Source organism: Anser anser (assembly GCF_964211835.1).
Source record: "Anser anser genome assembly, chromosome: 3".
Lineage (NCBI taxonomy): Eukaryota > Metazoa > Chordata > Aves > Anseriformes > Anatidae > Anser > Anser anser.
Window position 1 is genome coordinate 5,363,709 of NC_139722.1, and position 24,087 is coordinate 5,387,795.

A 24,087-nucleotide genomic window follows, 5' to 3' on the forward strand; every position below is an offset into this window, starting at 1 on the left:
AAAAATCCACTAAGTTAACAGTAAATAAAAGGAAGCTCTAACTTTTTAAGCAGTTGGAGTAGTAAAGTAGAGCCATTGTCTAATGGCAAATAAAGGAAGTATTTAGGTACATCTTTTTTTCCTACGATGTCATGAAATCTGTAATATTTTGATGAAGCTCCTTATGGAAGTTGTTGCCTTCCATTAGATTTTGTCAGGTTGTAGTAGTAAGAATTAAAAGGTTGAATCTTAACCTGTTGAAAAATTTAATGGGTCTTTAAACACTGTATATAACTAAGACAACTGGAAAAAAGGCAATCCACTTGTCTAGAAATTGTTTCTCCTGAAAATTTAGCATAAAGCTTTTTTTTTGCTATTATAATCAACAAAGTAAATATATCCTGTGAACAGTCATTCGAAAACACAAAACTGATTTTTCTTCTCCTTTTTTGTGGGTGTCATCCTGCAAATGTTATTGGTTGCATTTGTTATTCTAAAAGAGTTCACTCACAGAAGTTTGAACAGCCTCAAGCGAAAGGAAATTTTCACTGGCTACTCACAGCCATGCCCAGTTAATAAGGCACTGTGGTGTCCCTTAGAAGAGGACAAGCAGAGCATGTCAGGCCTCGTATGCAACAGTTTATCCACTATTATGGCATCTTACTGGCACTGCAGAATTACAGTGACTAGTAGTGGAAATAATGTATTAAATCATCTTGTTCAGTTTGCCAGCATTATTTTCTACAGCACATTCAGGTTTCATTGCTACCTGAACGTGTTTACTTAAGTGTAGATGAGTACCATAACGTAGGCTTTTTTGTACCGATTTTACCCCTTCCTGAACCTGTTTTCTTTGGGATGTTTAACAGTGTCTTAACGTTTTTTTATTTTTTATTTTTTGTTTCTCACACTGTGTTGCTAAGAGAAAACTTGTAAGGTGTGCAGACATGGCCTTGGATACAGTCACAATCTTTCGTGTAGTAGGTTATTGGGATGGAGAACACTATTTCTTGTCAGTCTAGAGAAGAAGAAATTGAGGCCTCCAGAGTCTAAAACTTAATCCATCTTCCCCAACCTTGGGTGTTAAAAAGTAATTAAGTATAATATAATTATTCCTTCAATAATCAATGAAAGAGGCATCTTCAGAGCAATTCATTAGGTTGTAAGATGGGACAGCTGTTAAGCCATCTGAATTCAGAGTGAATGACTTGCCCCAGGTGGTAGGGATGTCAGAGGTTGCAAGTAAATCCTGATTGCTGTATCCCAGAATAGTGACAGGTGACTGGGTAATCTCTTCTCAAAAGCAGCACTGGGAGTTGATGTAGTTCCTGAAACTTCTCTTAGTGTATTGATGTGTCTAGGTTTCAGACTGAAAGGTCCTTGGGTACACTTTGATAAGTTTAAACAATTTATTTGATTCTTTTAATTGCATATTATGTTTTCACAGTCTCACACACGTGGACTGGCTTGAATGCGTTAATCGTATTGTGTAATTTTTTGCAGCACTCAGATGTTTGAAAGTAAAAATATTTTGGGGAAAAAAATAACTCAAAATTGTATTTGCACTTCTTCTAGAACACCTTCTCAAGGACAAGAAGGCTTAACTCCTCGTGGAGGACTAACTCCTAAGCCTGTGGTTGGTACAACTCCTGGTAGAACTCCATTACGTGATAAATTGAACATCAACCCAGAAGAGGGAATGGCAGACTACAGTGACCCATCTTATGCCAAACAGCTGGTAAGAACTATATAAGGAGTGGAGGTGAATGCTCTGTTAACTTTTAGGTTTTTAATTTCTCATCTTCTGACCAGAACTTTATAACAAGTGTTATCTCTACCATTTGTCTACAGGTCTGTACTTCTCACCTGATAAAATCAAATCTTTGCATTGTCATAATGTCAAGAATTTATTTGAAAGAACAGAAATATTGCCAGTTAAAACAGCTTTGACTGTGCTCAGTGAAAGCACACCAGAATTATTCATGAAAGAAGACATAGTTAAGTTTCAGTCTTGTATCTTTGAAGCTGAGCAGGAAGTATATCTGAAGATTTAGTTTTCTTGCAGTCCTACTCAGCCCTCAAATTCCTCATCATCCTGGGTTTCCAGTTTACCTATAGGGCCTTTTAATCAGTCTGTCTCGTTGACAATATTGAGCTGAAGGAGTTTAATTTTTGCCATGAGGAGCACTCGGTTTTGAGATGTTCGGTAATCTGAGTCCATCGTGATTCTCTCATCACCTTTGGCAAGAGATGTTTATGTTCCTGAAGATTCAGCCAGATGTATCCTGCCAATTAGACTTGGTATAAAAAGGGCGTATAACTAATGGGTAGCGCCCTGGGAACTCCTTTTATGTGGCTGATTCTGTAGCCCTAACTGTGGCTTTGGGTATCTCCCACCAGAGCTATTGACATGTTTCTTTTTAGGCCTAGCTAAGAATATCCTCTTCAAGTTTTCAGCATGTTCTTCTTACAGAAATAACTCCTTTAGTTCAGAATTTCTCTTAGCTTGAAGGACAAGGCTTATTTGATGTCCTTACATGTATTTTGGTTCTATCTTAGCCTTTTTGTCATAAGAAGGAAAACAGGGAGTTCGGTTTCCTTATGGACTCCATTGCCTTCCAGATCTGGTGGTGTTTATGTCATTTTTGTACTGTGCAACAATCCACAGGTGTGTGAGCAACTGCTGTGAGAAAAGCTCTAGTTAGCCTTACAAATAGTCCCATGTCCATTCCATTTTCACATATTTTCACATATTTTTCACATATTTTCAATTTTTTGAAAGGCAGTTATGTGAGTCTCCACAGTTGTACTGACACTACTGGGAGGGGAAGGTGCCAAGCTGTTGTTTTGCGTATTTCAGCCTGTTCGAAGGTTTCATTATCTGTCTTTAAGAAAGCTGAAAGTTGTCCTTTAGCATCAGAAAGTTTCTGTGTATATTATGTGAATAAATTCCAGATAGTGGTGTATAGGCTAGCCTGGATTAGTAACGTGTCCCCTTTTGTCAGACCTCAAAAATTCTGTTTTTATTTGATTTGTGTATTGCCTGTGTGTTGTTCACATCTGTTGATGCAGATGAATGGAATTTTGTCATATTGTGCATCAATGCATGAATTCAGAAACACATCCTACTAATATTCCAATAGGAGAGGGAGTCTCGTGAACACCTGCGCCTCGGGCTCATGTCCCTTCCTGCTCCAAAGAACGACTTTGAGATTGTTTTACCTGAAAATGCAGAAAAAGAACTTGAGGAACATGAAGTAGATGAAGCCTTTGTAGAAGATACTGCTGATGTAGAAGCCCGCAAGCAGGTAGGTGCATGTAATGCAGATAATGCAATTTAAAAAAAATAAAATACGTTCCTTTTATGGTTTCATAGTATCATACATGTGAAGTGGAGGTGGTACAGCTTCTACAGAATAACAGTAAAATGTACTTGTTTACTGTGGTGGCAGCACAGGAAACACATACGTACAAGTAAAAGCAGTTTTCTCTCTGAACCCTCTTCTTTGATGTTATGTAGCATGCCTCATTTTTTGTGATAGTCTTTAAATGTGTGCATGTCCTCTCTCCTCCTTTTGTTCTCTCAAAAGATAAAAATATAATTAAAAGCATTTTTCGGCAGATGCATGTGCTTAATTTTATGCATGTGAGTACTATGCATTTTTCAGTTTCAGATTATACTCTCAGGGTTAAAAGTTACTGTTATAAAATAGATTCAAATTCAGGCAGGCTGGTGGAACACACAGAGATCTACTAAGGAGTGAATTGTTCCCCATTTGTAGGGGGTTACCACAGGATTACTCAGACAGCCAAGTTGTGAATGGGTCCCTGTTGTTGTTTCAGAATTAGAGAAGCCTGGAGAAAGTAATAGTTTGATTGCTTTAATTATTTTGTTCACTGTTAAAACCACACAAACTATGCTCTGATATCTGTTAGTATATCCTAAAGCATCCCATTTGGGGAGGAGCAAGTTGTACACATACATGCGTCTGTTGCGTGTAATAAAATAATAAAAGTCTGCATAAATATGGATAATTTAGGTGTGTGGAATAGAGAAAAAAAATACCTAATATCAAGTAAAATAATAGCGTACTGCCTTTCAAATGAAGGCATGACATGTCTAGGATCAGAACTTGGGAGATACTGGTCATCAACTCTGAAGTTCTAGGCAATATTTCCTTTTCATTTTGTATGAAAAAAAGAATTTAAGGAAAAAAAGCAGAATGTAAGAAGAAATCTCATGTTTTCACATGTTCACAAGTATTGTTTCATTGAAGTATGTCATAAAAGAGGACAAAGATTTAAGAGTCTCTCTCTTACTGGCAGGTTTCCTATTTGGAGAGTTAGAGCAGAAGTAAAACTTAACATGGAAAAATTTATAAAGGACTAAGTCTGCTTGGGATGAAAGAAAATATGATAGCTTGAAATAGCTTTTTAGGATCTCTGTCACAGTCTGCTGTACTCTTCTCGTTAACTTGAGTGGCAGTAAATTATGTTATGTAAAGTGTGACCTGCTACTCTGTGTCTTTGTACTTCAAGGAACTTTTGCTGCAGTAATTAGTTTTTATATCACATATTTGTAAGAAGCATCCGATTTGGAGTAACACTTAGCTTATTTGTCTAGGCTCTCCGAGAGGCAGAGCGTGCAAAGGAACTGAAGAGAATGCACAAAGCTGTTCAGAAAAATCTGCCACGTCCCTCAGAAGTAAGTGGAAACAAAATTCACTTTGAAGAAAAAAATTGCAGGTTTTAACCATTGTAGGAGGAAATACAGCCTAGGTAGATCGTGAAAGAATGAAATCCTTATTTGACTATGCTGATTTCAGCTTTTCATGTTGAAAATGTTCTGAGGTATTTCATACGTCCAGCCGAAAATATGACTGGGTTTGGGTTGCTGTATCTGTTTCATGCAGCAAGGGTTTTTGGCACCTGTTCACGTGGTTTAGTTGATTTAAAAAAAAAAAAAAATCACGTTTAAATAGAAGTATATAAATTTTAATGTGGTCTTTGGTAATACGGTGTTTATGGTTTTTATTATTATTATTCTTGGGCAGGTTAACGAAACAATATTGAGACCCTTGAATGTGGAGCCACCTCTAACAGATTTGCAGAAAAGCGAAGAGCTAATAAAGAAGGAGATGATTACTATGCTTCATTTTGATCTTTTACACCATCCGTTTGGAGACCAGTCTAGTGGTAAGAAGGGGAAAGGCCCAGGATTTGGAACCAACAATGCAGAACATATGGCTTACTTGGAACAAAATCCTTACGAGAAGTTCTCCAAAGAGGATCTCAAGAAGGTGAGAATTGTGCAGCCTAATTACCACTGACCTGAAAAAAAAAAAAGATAAAAAGTGAATTCAAGCCTGTACAGAGTTCGGAAATCTCCAGAGCATTGTGTGAAGAGCTGTAAGGGTAACTTACGTGTATGTTTTTTTTTTTTTCCTATGGGCTAATGTTCATCTCGACACTCAGCAGGATGATGGTGATGTATTTGTCCAGAGACGCAGTCTTCTGGATACAATTTTGAATGTGTAGTGATCGTTTATCATTTGAAGTAAGAGTAGGAGCTATAAGCCCCCCACATTTATCAAATTCTACTTTGCCTGTCCTATAAAGTGATATTAAAGTACAGACGCTTTAATTCCATGTGGTATCCACCCTATACTGCCTGTGTTGACTGTTAATCCAGGATTACTAAGCGTTTATTTTCTTCATAGCAGTGCAGACTAAGTGTGACAGTGGTAGCTAGCTTAAAACTTGGAGCAGCAAATGGGGTTATTTAATGATGCTTCTCAGGCTTGATCCAGCATAGCAGTGCCTCCTGCAAAGCCAGCTGGGCTGTGGCAACTGATCTTAAAGCACCCCTGGCTAAAGTGCTGAATAGGCAGAACAGGTTGTCGCTGGACAAAATGAGGAGAGTGTCTAGGCATTCTGTCCTCTTCTGCATTGTAATCCCAAGCTAAATATCCTTGTACCGAGGCTTCCAGTTCGGGCTGTTCATTTATTTAAACGTCTACAGATGTTGTGCTTGCTGCCAAGTGACAGACAGTTTAGACACAAGGCTGTGGTTAGCTCTTTCAAAGAGCTTCACCTGTGAAGTTGTGCCAGTAACCTTTTACGAAATGCTTACAGGAATAAAAATGATTGAAAAGGACAAAATCACATGCCACCAAATCATGTGTTGTTATGCAGACTCCTGCTGTCTGTAACTTGTATTCTGACAAGAGCCTTGGTATCTCAGAACCTAAATCCCATATTACTTTAAAGTGACTCTGCCGATAAGCACATTTTAAATCTATCTCCTTGACCGTAGCTGACCAATGAATCAAGAGCCTAAAACGAAAAACACTGGACAGTATGTACTTTAATTTGCTATAAAATGAAAGACTACACTTGAAAATTCCTTAGCAGGAAAAATTAAAGATGGAAAATGCAGTTAGATCATGAATCTCACTGCTCTGACAGTGTCAGATTGTTCCCTTAGGATCGGCCTCTGAGTGCCCTCTCTTGTTTGTTTTGAAGTGCAACAAGAACTGAGTTTGCTGTCACTTCGTTTAGGGACTGTTACGCAGTCCAGTAGTTTTTGTCTGGAAATTTCCTTCAGAGTCCCTAGAAATTTTTCTCTCCTAACTGATGGGCAGTTCTTTGTTCCTACTTGCTCTCCAACATTTAGAGTAATACCCCCTCTTGGTTTAAAATCAAATTCAGACCAAGTAGTATTCCTATCTGTACCCCTGCCTGGGGTTTGTTTGCTTTCCTTTTTTTTTTCTCATTTGTTTTAGAGCATTTTCTACTAAAATCCCTTCAAAAAATGCTCCTTTCTGTTCCTGACACGTAGTGTCCTTTTGGGAAGGATTAGCAGTGGTGCTAAGTGTATTGTTGTGTGCTGTGGAACTGTTTTGCTGTCACAACTAGTGTAAGTAGTTGCAGTGTACAAATAGCTGCTAATTGAAAGTGAATTTATGTAAGATTCAGCTTTGTCAGGTGTAGCTGGAGTACTCCTACTTTATCTGACTTGACCAGCCAGGACAAGTGATTAATTTGTCTTTCCCTGGTATCTCTGGAATGATTTAATCTAGCAATGTTTTGAAATACATGCTTCCTGGGCAATGTGCTGTTATAAAATATAGGTCGGCTTCCTCTGAGATATCTGTCGATGATGCAGAAATTAGCAGTACATTTGTAAATCCTGTTGAAAAAGGGTGGAGACACGCTTGTAATCAATGAAATCCGGATCAGCAAAGGTGTTTAGTTTTTTTAGTTACAAATAAATCGTGAAGGGCTTGGTGCCTACGTAGCTCTGTGGGTTAGATTCTGTGTCAATACTATGAGTTGTGAGAACAACGCGAGTCTTTCCCATTACTTGTAATGTACTTTGGAAACTGAACTGGTAAGAGGAGAAAGCTCCTATCTCCGTAGTAGTTCTCTACGAACAGTGTGTGCTTGTTAGAGCAGCCTTTCCTGCATTAAAGCTTATGCAGCTCATCCGTTAATGTTTAAAGTTGACTTTCCACACTGTGTGGAGAAGGGCAAGCAAAAGGAAATGAAAAGTGATTTTTGTTGCATAGAACAGCTGCTTCTGTCTGTGTAGTTCTCCCTCCCCTCAAGGTCCCTGCTTTTATCTCTGTTCTTCTGCAGCAAGATGAAATATCTGGTTGTGCCATAGCTTTCATTAGCTACAGCAGAGTGATGTCAGGTTTGGCCAAATTATATAAAATGAGGGATAGTTGTGCTGTGAGTAGCCTTCTAGCCTGGGTTACATTTATAATCCACAGCATCTGTGTTAGATTTTGTAGTTAGCTTAACCTGCTGGTGAGCTTTTGGTATGAAAAGAGAAACTGCCCCCATGAATTGTGCGCTGAAGGACTGAAAACAACAAGAGGAATTTTCTTGTACCCCGTGTATTGTAACTGCAATTTATTTCTCATCTTTTCCAACAGGCACAGGATCTACTGGCACAAGAGATGGAAGTGGTAAAGCAAGGAATGGGGCATGGAGAGCTCTCAAGTGAAGCTTACAACCAGGTGTGGGAGGAATGTTACAGCCAAGTGTTATATCTGCCCGGACAGAGCCGCTACACAAGAGCTAACTTGGCCAGCAAAAAAGACAGGATAGAGTCACTTGAGAAGAGGCTTGAGGTCAGTGTCATTTTTTTCTGCTTTTGAACTTGCCTTTTTTTTTATTTATTTCTTGTTCCTTTTTTTTTGTTTATAAGAGTTTTAGGTTACTTTATAAATCATTTGGGTCTCTTGATGGGATTCCTTTGAAAAGGTTGTTAAGAAATTCTCTTAGGGGCTTCATGGATGTTCTTGAGGTGTTCAAATTGCCTTCTGTCCTTTTCTCAAAGTATTCTTACAGTGTTCTCCTGCACAATTTCCCTTTGTGCTATTAGCTGTAAGACTGCTCATGTCACCCCTTTATTCTCACCTGGAGAGAAGGTCAGGCGCTCTCCTGTAGTTCCTGTCTCCTGTAGTTCCGTGTGGTTTGTTCGCAGTTTTCTTAATCTCTGCTATTAGTGGATCAGATACCAGCTCTCTGGTTTTTCACTTTGTCTCTGGTGGTGGGCAGTACAAGGTATTTCAGAGAAGGATGCTTTAAAACAACCTCTCTGTCCCAAAACCCCTCTCAAGTTCTCTTTCAAATCAAGGGTTGGTTTCTGATGGATGGAAATTTATGGCATACCTTGCCAAGCACTTTGCCATCGACTATTACATACGTGAAGGTTCAGCCAATTCAGTGGTCCCCCGAAAAGAAAACAGTGGATGTTTGCGTTTCCCCATTACCAGGAAGTACTAGGCTTATTTATGTTTATATTGAGTTTGGTGTTAGTGTTTGCTTCACAAACATTTTCTACAAGCACAGAATGACAGAGGTCAGATGGCAACGTCTCACCGATGTGTCTGCAGGCAGTCTGAGCACTATGGGAGAGCACCAGTACCAGGGGGCCAAGAAATGAAACAAGATCTTTCTGCTGTTTTCTGCGTTGTAGAGGGCAGCATCCTCCAGTGCCAACTTGCTTGCGCTTGTTTCATTCAAAATGCAGCAGTCACAAGCCTTAACGAGGCTTTAAGATTTGATGAAGTGTCCTAGGATTGAGCTTACCCTTCCTGGGTTGTGGCTCTTTTTTTTGAGTTGCTTCACAGACTGTCACCTGTTCATCCTCCAATGTAAGTTTCTTATTTTCCTTTCCATCTCTGCTGGGCTACTCTATTTTGAGTTCTCCCAACCTCTGTTGTGTTTCTTGGAGGAAGAATGCAGTGTAACTGCAGCTAAAGGGTTTTGAGAGCTTGTTTGAAATGTAAACTGCAAGGAATACACATGCACTCTATTTACTCACCCATCCAAATCCCATCAGAGTCCTTGTCCGGGGGAAAAAGAAGAGTGTTGCAGATGGCTTGTGCTTCTTGGAGCAGTTTCTCGATCTGCTTTGTGACATAGCGAAGGTGTCCACAAAGCCAACGGTGGGTTTACTGAGACTGGGTGACTTTTTGTTTTGAGGCTTTTGGTTGGTTCAGCAGCAATTGTCAGTACTGTGTGTGTACGTTATACCTATAGCAAAGAGCAAGCTTGCAGTTTCCTGATACGATCAGTTAGGGTTGTTAGTGGGGAAGAGATCATCTGAGGTATGGTGCACTAAGAAAGAGCCATTCAAACCTTTTGACGCTGATTTCCCTTGTCCTGCCCCCTCTGTGGAGTGTCACCCAAACACTCGACACAAAACGCAAAAGTACACAGCTTTCATGATAAAAGGTAAGCTAGGTTTAAATGGGGTCTTCCCACAGAACGTTTATTCAGACTTGCAGTAAATCGTCAACTGTTCTCCAAAATACCATTTTAGCCTAAAAGATTCTCTAAATTATGCAGGCATGCGATTATTTCTCCTTTTGTTGTAAAAGGAAACTCCAGTTTTTAAGTTCTTCTGTATTTAGCATCAACATAGCTACCGGTGCTGGAAGTAAACGTCCTTAGACAGATACTACCACAGAAATTACATGAGAGGGAAACCAGAAAGGCCGAGTGTTCACTTGGTTCACACGTGAAATACAGAATGAACGTGTGTTTTGTGAAGTCTGTCGGTCGTGACGTGTCCATAGCGTCCCCAGTTGTTGGCCTCCCGTTTGGGCCACCAGCCGTTCACCTCCGTGCTGATGCTAAGCCCCTGTCGTGCTGCTGCTCGCCCAGCAGAGAGCACCATCGCCCTGCCGAAGGCTGCCCGCCTGTCACTGCTCTCTCCGGAGCTCTGCTCTGCTGCATTTCCATAAAAAAAACACAAAACCTCTCTGAACACAGCAGCACCTAGCTTTCGGGGCAGCAGGGGCTGCGCTGGCCTCGAGCCAGCAAGCCAAAGGCTGTACCTAATTTGCGTACGAACGCTTTTGAAATTTCAATATTTTACGCCCCAAACTACATTAGGGGAGTGCGTTATTATTAAAAGTCGCAAAGTCAAGCGGTTGAAGTTAGGGAATGCACAAGCAGCCTTCCTCTGGCAGCCTTGATTTGCCTACGCAGATGCATTACGAGACAGCCTTTAATTTTGTGATTACAGCCTAGTTTTTTTTTTTTTTTTCCACAGACTCATTTACTGCACAGGATGGATGGTGCTTGCTTAATGAGTAGCTATTGAATATTTTGTTTTCTCTTCATTGTTCAGTGTGTGGCCCAGTGCCTTTATGCTGCAGATTGTTGCTGAAGTCTGAATTGGTTACTTCTGTGTGGGCTTCCTCGTGCAGTTAGTCTATCTCCTCCCAATATTTGAACGAGAAGTTGCCAGTGGCGTGCTCACTGAGGATATTGAAGCAAAGACAGATCAACTCATCCCTTTGTCAAACTCCTGGTGCGTTTGCTCGTTGCTCTGTAGGCAGCTAGGAAATGCAGTACAAATTGAAGGGTCTGTCAATAGAAAACTGTTTTAATTCGCTTACCAACATTGCGTGGGGCTCCACAGAATGGAGAGTGAACAAAGTGCAGCTAGCTCTGGCTGTGATCACTTGCTGCGATCACAAGACACCGTGACTCTCTTAACATCTTCAGATTATCTGGGAATTTTGAGATCTGCTAGGCAAGGTGTCATTGCTTAGTGTGCCGATAGTTATGTGAGAGAGCAAGCTTGTGGCTGCCTTCAGCATACCCCAAACCCCAGCCAAGTCAGGAGCTGGGGCCAGTGGAGCTGGCTTACAGGTGCAGTGGAAGTCCTGCTTTGCTTTTCACTGCTGTTTGTTGAGTGCAGGTGGACTTCGTGCAGTTAAATTTGAGCTGAAAATTTCCCCAAGTGTGTGCAAACTGCGACGCAGTGCAGCTCCGTTGCCTGACCTCATTTTAGAAGGCCCTTCTGAAAAGCAAGATACACAGCATAGGTCACCGGCTGAATTGTTCTAGTTTATAATAAATCTAGCAGTTTAATGAAGAAATGAGTGTACAACAGAAAAAAAAAACAGCATATTTTTACCCTCTTTTCAGAAATGGCAAAACCCACCTTCATTTTAAGGTTTTTTCAAGTAAAACTGTCTAAAAGCAGTATCAGTTGAAACAGCTCTTCCGATGGGAAGTATCTGACAGCCTTAATGAAAAGCAGTGATATTAGCTCTGCTTTCAGTACCCCAAGATATTTGCTTGTGCTCTTAACTTCCTTTGAGAGAAGAAAGGAAACTAAAATAGTTTGCCAGCAGCAGAAACTGATGCTGGTCAGCTTCTGGGGCCGCCTGTTCCCTTCCCTACTGCACTGAGTCTGGTAGGAAAATCCCGCGAGTATTCAGTGGGAGCTGCTGGAGACGGCTGCACGTTAGGTAGTCGCTGTCTAATACTTCCATATGGGACTGCTAACACCCTTCAGATCCTCTGGAGAGGGGAGGAAAAAAAAAAAAAAGCAGCTTATTTCTAGCACTGTCTTCATTGCTCAGAGATTACTGGGTGGATTGATGGCGTGGACAAACGCTCGTCTTCCTCTAATTGGCCTGTTCTCGCTGCCTGAGAGATTTAGTGGTGGCAGTCTTGTGTATGCTGACATGAAACTTATCTTTCTGGAACTGCTGGTGATATCACAAACAGATTTGTGCTGTTATTGATGGGCTTGAGCAAGCGAAGCGGAACAATTGTGGACGGCTCCTGTTTGGCTGGGTATCCTCTCCAGGCATCCGCAGCAGGAAGGCACAGCACACTGATAGTTGTACTAGTGGAATGTACTGCCACATGGTTGTAATACTCCTCATTTCTCGTCTGTTTTGAGCATTTTAGACTCTTTGGATGTGTTACTTACGCACCTTAAGAGTGGGAAGAGGTTAGTATGTGAACTTCTTTGCCTTAATAGCGAGTGCTTCAGGTCCGTGCAAGTGAATCCCTTTGACCTCACCGTGAGTCAGGGGCACAGCTTAGATTTGCTTGAATCCAAGTTGGATTTTCTGATCTTTGCAGCAACTTCTGGAGGTCTAGCATGTTTGTTCGAGGCTAGCTGCCCTGCAGGATTAGTCCTTTCAGAAACTGGAGTTTTCTCATGCACAGTAGCATTGAGTAACCACTCCTCTGCAACATCTCGTGCTCATTTCTCTTCCAAGCAACATATTTATAAAGCAAAGTATTCCTACCTGGGGTATTTGTTAAGCTAGGAAGCTGATCAGGTGCAACGAGACAGTAGAGGCATCTGTTTAACAAACTAGTTGTTTCCTTTGTAATTCAGAACACAGGAACTTCCTACCAGCGTTGCTTTGTATTTGAAAGGAGTTCATAATACTGGCTTGCAACATTCAAATATTTTTCTTGCCATTGTGGTAGTTATGTCCTCGTTTCAGTTGACTGCTAAATTATCCCTCGTGAAAGTCTACAGAGGAGGAAACTAGATCATTGTATACACAAAGCATAGTCAAATACCCATCCCACAGCAAGGTTTGCAATATCTTGTTGTGTAACTACGGTGTGCACTGTCCCCATGAACAAGCTGGTAAGGCACCAGACCGAAGCAGCCGGTTTTTGATTGCAGCCTACGTCCTCTGAATTAATTTTCATTGCAAACCAGCGTCTTAGCTGGAGATTTATGGATTGTGCTGCACTGCAAGGTGTATCAGCTGTTAGTTTGTTGGAGATTGTGTTTTTATCTCTAGTTTACGTGCTTTTAAAGACTGCAGTTTATTTTGGATTTTCAGACCTGCTGTTTCTGAGAAAACACCTGTAGAAAATAAGAATTTGTAAGACTAGGAATAGAGAAGTTACTCCTAAAACTCAAAAACTCTGATGGAATCCCTGAGTGCTCTGCTTTTATGTTCACATATACTCATTTGTACTACTGTGTTGCTGTTATGAAGTCTGCTCTTTTATTTTTATTTTTTTTAAATAAGGTCTGTTGAAATGTAGTTGGCACCAGAGAAACACATTTGAGGCTTATCAGTGGTCTCCACTGTCAAGCTGTTCAGAGTTTGACAGATCTGACTGTTTATGCAAGACCACTACTACAGTGCCTGATCTCTGCTTAATGTGCACTTGCTCATCGGGTTGCAAATCTATTTAGTGTTGCAGTTTTGTAGGGAATATACTTTTTTTTTTTTCCCTGGGCGACACAGATGGATAGCAGATCTCTTAGGAGCTGTCTTTACCTCTGTGTGAAAACACTTTTAACTGCTTACCAGCATAGTTAGCATGCAGTTTGTGTTGTAGCTAGGATGCTCTACTGTTTCAGCTCATGCCAAAACCCACCAGTGCTGCTCCCTTCTCTCCCAGAGCCCCCTGCCGTTAACTCTGATCTTGTACCCGTGCTGCTGCAACTCGGCATTAACCTGATTCAGTTCGTTGACCTATCAAAAAACAAATTGTTTTTAGGTCAAGAAGCAGACCCCTTTCCATAGCAGCTGCTTATTAGATCAGCTTAGGCTATTACACATCACATCTTTGCTTGCAGAATTTAGGAATAGTTGTGAGATCCGTAATGAAATTATTCTCCGTATCTATGATACAATAAATAAAAGTTCGTATGTTGCCAAGGATAACTTATGTGTACAGCAAGAAAAAAATGCCCTGCCAGGGAAGATAAATGGATGCAGCCAGAAATTGTGCGCTCTCTTTCTTGTGCAGGTGGCTACCCATTGTCTATTTTTGAGCAAGTCCTGTGAGCTGCGATTCAATACACCTCATCGTAGCGTCCTAACTCAAACAAAACTGCCGTTGCCTTAGGCTCCCTGTGCTTTTGGTAGCGAGACAAGGCTCCTCCTGAGAGCAGCTTGGCCTGCCTGAGGGTTGAATTTCCCCCTTGGGCTTCCTATTATTTGATTGCAGAGGCACCTAGAGCACCTTAGATAAGCGAAACACGCCTAGCTCTTAATGTCTCCCTTGGTTCCTCTGTCACTGGAACAGGATTGATGTCTACCTTACGGAGCTCTGTGAAGTCTGTTTGCAAAGCACCTGCAGACCTGTGACTGAAAATCACTGAGTAAAACCTCTGAATCCTAAGTGTGGTTTGTAATACCTGGAAAGTAATCTTCAATTCACAGCTGGTTGAATGGAGCTGGAGCTTTGCTTGTTGTAAGTCTGGAACAAAAACCATTGTTTGCTTTCCTTTAGGTAAATTGACTTATTAAGTCCTTGGATTTCCCCACAAGTTACATTTCCCACTCTGAAACCTTCATCACCACGAGCAAGCAGGAAGAAAGCAGGTGTAGTTTTACTCAAATTTAGCTGTTCTCTAGGACTTAAAGGCCTACAGAGATGCTATTGCTCAGGCTGCCAGTTGAACAGCTTTGAGAAACAGAACTATATTTTTGCTGTTAAACTGTTATTTTCAGAGAGGAATGCAAATACTTGATTTTTATAGCAATTTTCTTACTGTTTCTTACTGTTTGGGGACATTTGGAAGGAAGCAGATGACCGCCAGTAAGAGGGTTCTTCGTATTCTTATTTCTGTGAACTTGCCTACGTCTCTGAAATTTGGCTTCAAATTGGACCGGTATGTTGTGGTTGCCTTTCTCCTAAGGTCATGTTTTGGGGGCTTGGTAACTCGTGTGTGGAAAAACGCCTTTTTCCATTTGCTTACTTGATGTCCTCAGTCCAGTTCTGCCAAAACATTTTAAATGGGCAGTTTAAAAAAAAAAAAAAGTTTCTGTAAAAATAAACTTGAACCGCATAGCAGTTACTTTTTTGTGGCCAGTTGGTCCTAGTATGGGGAAATTTTTCCTCTGTGCCTAAAACAATTGTCTTCCTGTACGTTGCCTGGTGAAATCAGGTTTTGCATGTGAAAACGGAGTTCATAATGGGAAGCTGTGTGCTGAGGAACAAAGTTCAGCATCGGGAAGGCTCATCATTGCTAAAGGTCTTCACGCACCATCACTTTTGTAAACTGTTTTTTGACAAAAAGAGGGAAAAATTGATACGGTTTGTTGGTGCAAGCCACAGAGCCTTTCCGAATGTGAAGCCGTGTCCGAGTCTGTGGATGTTGTGCCAGTGAGAGCTGCTGCTGCTGAAGTGACTTGCTTCACTTATGCTTGTGTAGTGGTGGCTGCTGGAGTGGAGCACTAGTGACTGCGGTAAGCTCATCGTGGGGCTTCTACTGTATACGAAGAGGGACCCAGGCTGCCTGCTAATGGTTTGTGGTGTGAGCCTCCACATGATTGTTGGCCTTGCCTCTGGAAGAGACCGGTCTGAGAACGCTGGGTTTGCAGCGATGCTTTTTGAAGTTAACTCTGTGTTTGCTGCCCTATTACCTTACCAGATGCAGCAGTAACTCACGTTTGCTTACAGCTAATCAAAGCTGTTAGCCTGAGGTGGCAGCTGCTGGCTGGGATCTTACGGCAATTTCTTTTTTCCAGGGGCAGGTGGAGAGTTTTCAGGAAAGCTTAGTGAAAATATGTTACTTGTTTTTCTTCTTAAGCTGTGCTCGTCTAGCTGTGTTTCTTCTGTGAACATGATAGCTTGGTATCGTTGGTAATACTGATGAGTCCTAAAAGCAGTTCCCAAATAAAAAGATTGAGAATGGGCTTCTACATTCTTGCAGATCAGCAGTGACTGCTAATTTATCCAGTAACTTTCTATAAAACTAGATAGTTGGAGGTTATGAACTTCTGTGGGACCTCTTGCTCTTTATATACCCTACAGCATCACTCCACAGCCCTACCAACTCCTGTTGCGATGCTTGAAAGCGAGGCATCGTGATTTCTGAAACGGTTCACATGGAGACTGCACTTGGGTTATTGGTTTTGGCTGGGGGCAGATGGAATGGCCTTCTGCAGATATCTGTAAATCATAATACTAATGATCGTTAAGTGGTAAAATATTTTTAAATAAAGCATCTTTTCTTAAAAAACATGTTACCGTAGAGGGTACCTTCTGAGCTGGTTAAGGCAGATCACCTAAACGTGCATAGAGGGTGTTACAGTCATCGTCAGGGAAGGTGTGAAATGCTGTCGAAAGCCCAGCATGACGTGGCATCCATCTCGCTGCGCGTTATCTCCTTCCAGCTGCTCTGGCTTACTGAGTCAAAACGAGGCAAGTTCACAAACCCTGCGATTTAAATTAAGTTGATCCAGCTCCCGCCAGCAGAAATGAGTATGGGAGGGCTGCTTGTGGGTCTGAGGAGAGGAAGGAAGTTAGAGCGGTGTTGGGAGTATTCCTGCGTAGGTTTTGAGAGGAGCCTGTTCAGCCACGCAGGAGGAGCTGGCAGAAGATTTCTCTCTGCACAAGCTAACCAGTGATGTGTTGATTCTCCAAGGTCATGAGATAAGTTGGTTTACTTTTGACTATGGCTCTGGTAAGAACATACAGCAGTTCTCCTTCCACTTTTTTTTGTCCATCAGGCATGATCAAGCAGAAAACAGGAATGCTTGCTGCTGCTTAGGGATTGCAGGAGGCTCCAGGTTTAATGGAATGAAAGGAAAGCAAAACAATACAGGGAAAAAACATCTTTTGAACTGAGGAGGGTAGACTTGGCCTCAGCAGACACGGCAAGATGAGGAATTGTAAAAATGTGTTTTAAACCTGTTTGAGTCCTTCCTTCATCAGAGTTTTTTTCCTAAATCTTTCCTGATGGATGCTTGTCCTCATACGCAGTCTTTCCCTGTTCTTTGTTGACCTTGGTTAAACCTTACAACTAATCTTCTATCTAAAATTGCCTCGCCAAATTTAAATCCTCTTTCCTTTCTGAGTGGACATAAGAAAACACTAATTTCACAAAAGATCTTCTGGATATCTAAGGCATGTTTTTGTGTCTTCTGTCATTTTCTGTGTTATTGTTAGATGAAAAAAAAAACAAACTTATTTTTTGGACAATCTCCCTTTATAGATGATGGTTTTATTACATCTGTGATTACATCTTTTACTCCATTTTGGATTCTCTTGATTTCTAGTCCAGTGTCAAAAACTGGACACTGTTCTCTAGTTCAGGTCTTACTGAGCATGAAGGGGAAGGCACTTCCCCTAAGATCAGGCACCGTTTTTATCCGTGTCTGTATTTTCTATTCCCATTTTGCTAAAGCTGGTACAAAAGTCAACCAAACCAAAGCTGGCCAAGAAGTCGTACAAAATAAATAATGAAGTGGAGAAATCTTTGAAATGTCTTTACATTTTCTGCTAGGTTCATGAGGGAAATGGTTGTCAGATTTTACTGAAATCCATTTCTTAGCTTTAAGCAAATAATGTAGACTACTGTTTAAACACACCTCTTCATAACTGCTTGGAATTTTTAGCTTGGTATCTGAGCCTTAAAATTTTACGAAGCTTGAACTAAAATTATATGCAGTTATTGGCATTAATGCAGAAGTCAGCAATTCTTAATAAATAGTATTTGTTACAAAAGCTGAGACCTCCTTTTGACCTTTTTGTAGTAGGTCCTAAAATCTTGTAGTTGGGAGAGAGGAGGAAAGGTGGTGAGTGTTCACATTTCTCTGTAAGTAGGGGGGGAAGAAAGGGCTGTTATTTCTGGTTTTCAAAACTTGAGAGGATTTTTTTTTTAACACAGCAGTGAGGCCCATGGCCCGTGATAATCCAAGATAGACAAGGAATTGACCAGAAAAACAAGGGCTGAATAGCAGCCTACAACCCAAGGAGCTGCAGTAGTTAAAAGCAAGAATGTGTATCCAGAAAAAACTTGGAAATATTACATCCAGTTCTCAGTGTCTGAAAACTTCAGAATCCTTAAATAGTCAGGTGTGATGTTTTAACAAGCATTAGATTTGAACTGTTTTGTTTTTGTTTTTCTTGGAGAAAGAATGCTTTATCATAACTCGTTGATTAAAACAGTAGGTACTTAGGGTGGGATTGATCTACCTGGCCATAGGTATTTGTGTTGGGGCAGACAGCCCCTGCTCCTCTCTTAGTCAGTGGACAGGAGTAAGGACTGTGGTGGCATCACTTCAGTCCTCTCCTGAGGTCCTGGATCAGGGGAGCCGTGCCCTAGAGCTGCCAGTTTCTCTCCTGAATATGGGAGGACCTTGGGTGCCATGCTGGGATTGGGACAGGCAAGGTGAGTCCCAACTGCAGTGTGTGAAAGTGTGAGACCGACCCAGTACTGCCACTGCGGGTGAAAATTGCAGATAACTTAGGGCTTCTGACCTCAGTGCCCTGCTATAGTCTCTTTTCTGTACAATGGAGATACTGCTTGTAACTGTTTCATGTCCAGAGGTACTCAGTGTTTAACGTTCCGTTAGAAAATTGGGTTGTTGAGAGATCTTCATTTAGGAAGACAGGGGAACTTTTCTAAATGGTCTTTTTTTAACCTATTCTAGAATAATGGCATTCTGATTGGAGTTCCATTTCACACCAAGAGTACTCTGCCATCTCTAACACTGTGAAACAACGTGGGGCAATCGGTCTGTGTTACATTAGACCTTTGTTATAAACAAAATTCTCTTTGCCTGTGCATCCATCTATTCCACGATCTCTAAATATCAAGAATTCTCAGCACGCGTTTTTCATCAAGGAGCAGTAATTGGAAAGCAGCTCATTTGCTGCCCAGCTGTATTTGTTGTTGCAGTAATAGCATATTATTTACCAGCGAAGACATTTAAAGCTTTCATACTTTTCCATCAGAGAGTATCCTCACAAATCCCTAATCTATTTATTTAATTTTCTCTAGATTTGTATAAATATTGAAAAAGAGGCGCCTTTCTGTATGCTTAAAGCACCTTGGGCATACTGAAAGCCTACATTGCAAACAAAATCTGAAAAGTGTAGCAGTCTGCATCTGTCTCCCCAGGAGCAAACCAGGCAGCCTAGGAGGTCAAATTTCTCTTTCACTCCCCCATTAACAGTTTTCTCCCTTTACCATTCATTTGTTTATCTCTGCACCACACACTAAACCTGCTTTCAATGAGTGAATAAATTGTTAAGGAGTAGAGCATTTTAAAGAAACGTGAAGCTGCATAATAAAGTATACTTCAGTAGCATCAGACAGTCCAGGACACAGTCCTGGACAGGTTATAAAGTAGTTCTTCCCCAAAGAGTTTAGTTTCATAGGTAAAAAAGATGATATGTTCGGTAATGCATGGTAGGTAGGGTTCAAAGCAGTGAAAAGCTTCCACTTTTTGTTTGAGCAGTGGTAATTTATTTGACTTCTAAAGAAGTGAGGCAAGGATAGGTGCTTTAGCCACCGTGGTTCTGAGTTAGACTTACATTCCTACAGTTGAGAAGGCTAAGCGTTTTTCTTCATCACCTGTGCTAATATACCTGTTACTGTGTCAAAAATCAGTGTGAGAAGCCCAAATCCTCTTGTTGAGTTTGGAATCTTTCTTCTTTCTTTCCGAAGAGTGTTACTGTTTTTATTTGTTTAATATTTTTAAGAAGGTAGCATAAAAGAACGACCAGGACCCCTTATGTCCCTGTGCAGATGTGCTGCACCTCTCCTCAGCTTCACACAGGTCTATTCTGTGTATTAAGAGTTAAGGATCTCTATGGTGCTATCAGGCTTCAAAACTGCCCGTGGCTATTTCGTGCTTTGCCTGCCCGTTTAACTTTGCCCAACTGAATGCAAGTATAAAAATATGCAGAGGGCTCCGGTACCTTTTCTATTTTTAAATGTTGAATGAATCACTTATAGCACGTTAACATGATCATGCTTGCTTATTTGCATTGTATCCCAGGTGGCAGAATTTTATAACGTATATCACTTGTCGGTTTCAAATCCTGATTCTGGGTTATGGCTTTAGAGGACTGACGTGGAGTCCTTTGGGGAAACTTTGGGGAAATGGAGACTTTCAAATCCAGGATGCACCAGGCAGCACTTACCAGAATGATACAGGAAAGGAGAGTTTCACTTCTGACATGCCACTTGCTTTGTGGTTTTGATACCACATTTTAATCTCATCACTTCGTCACATCTGTTGTGTACAGTACTGGCTTGTAAATTGTGGGGTTTTGCTTCTGGCTTTTGCCACTGACCTTAGGCAGCTGATTCATTGTGCTATCTCAGGGCTCGTCTGCTAGCTCAAGATAATCTTACCTTCTTGCTCTGAGATTCTTAAGGGAAAAGCCCTGTGAAAAAGTGGTGTTACTTGAGAGGCCACGGAGGAGTTACCAGGTTTTCAGTATGTCATAGGAGGGAGTAATGTTGCAGCATTATGGTACTGCAGTAAATCAGAATGGGACATCTTGCAGATAGGTGAGGTGACTTTATTTTAAGTCCAAACCGATTTCACTTCTTTGCAGTCTTGTACCCGCATGGTCCCAAACACAAAACAAAAGATGTGTACTGGAGTAATCGGTCCAGCATTCAGCTACCCAGACATCTGAATGCCAGCAGTCTTTTCTTCCTGGGATGCCTTACAGATGCTTCCAGGAGTGAAGGCTCACCAGCTATTGACTTCTAATCGTGTCACCAGGATTCTTTTTGGGTGCCGAGGTGTCTTTTTTATTAGTGGTGGTGCTTTTTTTTATTATTATTATTTTATGCCTTTCATACCTTTAGAAGCCAACAGTGGTTGGTGTCTCCGTCTTGTCACACCTCTGCAAGTCATCGGGATTTACTCTTAGTCCTTTGTCTCCTGATCAGGCTGTCCTAAGAAAGCACATGCGGATAGGTGGTAGAATTTAGTTGCTGATCTCATAGTCCTTCTGTGGTTCCTTGTGGTGACTCCATGCCCCGATGTTGCCATTCATTTGTCAGCAAGAGCAGTGTGAACATTTCCATTGTGGTTCTCTACAACAAAAAGACAGATCCAGAGCTGCATTCAGGCTCCTGATTGCCTCTTTTTCCTTCCAAAATATGATTTAGATTAATCCTGTGGGGGTAGAAGGACTGAAAGATGTCTGGTTTTGCAGATAAAGAATATAATTTAAAAAGAACACACTCTCTTTATTTAGTTTGCCTTTACTAAAGCACAGAGCATCTCCTGCGTGACTGGGAGGTGCCATACCAAGCTGTTGTGTGTCTTGGCTGCCTACTGAGCTCACAACTGCAACAATTCCTGTCTCTAAAACTGTACTCATCCTGTGTAATCACCCTCTGTTATGGTTAGTGGGCTTCATCTTCAATAATCTACTTGCATTGTACAGGTTTTAATCCAGAAATCTCTTCTGTTGTAAAATGTGCAGTGAATGATTTGTTAACCAAAATCAAAGAAATCAATACTGTGTTCTGCAGATTTTTACTACCTCTTTTTTTTTAACTTTTGGATTCTGGATAATTAAAACAATTCCTGGTTTCGTTCTGACAGATAAACAGAGGTCATATGACAACTGAGGCAAAGAGGGCTGCCAAGATGGAAAAGAAGCTGAAGATTTTGCTTGGTGGTTATCAGTCTCGAGCAATGGGCCTCATCAAACAATTGAATGATTTGTGGGACCAAATTGAACAGGCTCATCTGGAGCTACGTACTTTTGAGGAGCTGAAGAAACATGAAGATGCTGCTATCCCAAGGAGACTGGAGGTGAGATTGCATAAATGTGATACCTTAGATCAAATGCAGACGTTGTGGAAAAGATCTTTTTTACAATGCCCAGGCTCTGAAGTTAACAGCCTGAGTTTGTACCGAGTTTTTACTGGTCGTCTTAAATTATACTTTTAACCAGACTCCTCTGCTGTTCACTTCAATATCAAAGATTCTGTGACATGTTACAAGCTGGGATCAATCTGCTAGTGTGTTCTTTCATTTTGTTTTTATTATATTTCTAATGTGGTATATTTTATTAATCTTCTGCAGCGTGTATCAGCAGAGGTTCCATGTCTATCTTAATTTGGCTTGTTTTGGTTTTAATTACTGTTAGAACTCAGGGTAGATCAGAAAGTTGTGCAACGCCTCCTGTTACCTTCAAAATCAATAGACCAAATGCTAGTTCAGAGTACTGGAGACTCTCCTTTCTTTTCACACATTGTGTTCCTCTCTTAAGCCGTGTTGTTTTTACGAGACTTGAAGATAACTGAACTGTTATAAATTGATAACCCCATTTTGGAGCTGGCTTTTGATGACATGCCTCCCAGTTTCAGAAGCTGAGCAGCCATAGCGTAACTTGAGTTTTGAGCCATCCTCAGAGCTCAGGCTCTTTGCCACGAGTCCTGCTGCGAGCTGTCTGCATTTGGTGATCTGGACCATTGCTGCTGAGTAACAGCAGCCTGCCTTACTGGCTCTACCTGGTCAGCATGGCTTTGAGGAGGAAGGGGCAGCCTCAAAGAGAGATACAAGAGTGAAGGGATATCACATAACTAGCAGTTGGCAGTTTCAGAATGAGCAGTAGTTCTCATTCACATGCTGCATCGTTAGTGGAACGAGGCCTGCGTAAGGCCTTGTTGCAGGATGCCATGTTAATGGGGAAGGTTACCTAAAAAAAGACTCTGGACAAACTCACGGAAGAGAGGGATCAATAGATAACTCTTAAATACATGGCACTGCTTGTGGCTGGTTTCTAATTTGAAATCTCCCCTTTTGAAGCATTTCATATTAGCTGCGGTCAAAAACAGGATGCTGAAGTAAGATGGCCATGATTCTTGATACTTTATATTAACTGCTATAGTTTTTAAAAGTAATTTTAGCATTCTTCTATCTCAGCTTCCTGTGAAGGAACTAAAATACAACCTTTGCTAATGATCCGCAGGCATGTGACTGGTTGTTTGTTTTCCTTTCAGTGTCTAAAGGAAGATGTGCAGCGACAGCAGGAGAGAGAAAAGGAGCTCCAGCAGAGATTTGCTGATTTCATGTTGGATAAAGAGACTTTTCAAGCAAAGTATTAAAGCACAAACTTCCTTTTGTTGCTGATGTAACATTTTTAAAGTGTACAGATATTTCTCCTGCAGCTTTTGCCGTCAGTCACAGAAATCAAGTGTAGTCTGATGTTTGTATCTTGTCAAGTTTTGTTCCTTTGATGGACTATTTCAAATGCTCTCGATATGAATGGCCTCATCCAGGATTAAAAAACATTGGATCAAAATGTCCAAAGTTTTATTAAAAGAAGTCACTCTGATATTATTTTAGCCATGTCTTCATTTGCTGGGATTGTCACATTATTCCTAGTGTTTTATCAGTCTTAAGACTTATGAGATAACATGCCTGCAGAGTAATGTCTTTTGAATAAACCTGGAATGTTAAAAAATAATTATGAAATAAAATGCTTGTCTTTTAACTGAAACGGAATCCTTCCCCAACCCAGATCTCTTTCACGTTTCTGATAAATTATCGTTCTTCCTCAATTGTGCTTCGCTCCCCATTTCTCCTTCCTTCCCCCGAACTGTCATTTGTAACAGGTAGGACCTGTGGAGAGTAATTTTGGTCCATGTAAAACTGCTCACAGTTCTGTCCTTGCGACAATACATTCCCTTCTATATCGGGATCTTCACTTGCACATACAGTAAGCATAACTCCACCGTGCTTTGGCTTGCCACTGCAGTAGTCACCAGTTGCTTGTTCTGTACAGTTCTTAAAATTGTCCTTTGCTCCTTGGTGGCTGTGATCATCCAGCATCTTCAAGCATCTCTTGGACATGGTTTGTGAATTAGGGTGGGCCAGGGACAGACATTAATAAGCAGGGGGTGTGTGGCCAGCCCTGGTAGCCTGATGGCGTGGATGTGTCCATACTGTGCTGGCTGACCTGAGTCCTAGGGCTGAATATTGTTCAGTTTAGTACTGCAGCCACAGCCATGCTGCCTCTCAAGAGGCATCACTTAGGGGTTTATGGAGTACATCCTGATCTCATAGATGGCACTTTTGAGGT

The 24,087-nt window shown here is 41.1% G+C and overlaps 1 protein-coding gene across 1 annotated transcript in view; it reads left to right on the top strand.

Annotated features, from left to right (window-relative positions):
* The window catches only part of CDC5L (cell division cycle 5 like), a 34,188-nt gene extending 10,848 nt beyond the window's left edge, over positions 1-23,340 (top strand). The window contains exons 10-16 of the mRNA XM_083831744.1: positions 1,555-1,717; positions 3,123-3,287; positions 4,604-4,684; positions 5,034-5,279; positions 7,923-8,120; positions 21,600-21,812; positions 23,006-23,340. Coding sequence (XP_083687870.1) covers positions 1,555-1,717; positions 3,123-3,287; positions 4,604-4,684; positions 5,034-5,279; positions 7,923-8,120; positions 21,600-21,812; positions 23,006-23,110 — 1,171 coding nt within the window. The 3' untranslated portion in view covers positions 23,111-23,340. The remainder of the gene's footprint in view (positions 1-1,554; positions 1,718-3,122; positions 3,288-4,603; positions 4,685-5,033; positions 5,280-7,922; positions 8,121-21,599; positions 21,813-23,005) is intronic.
* Positions 23,341-24,087: the final 747 nt, after the last annotated feature.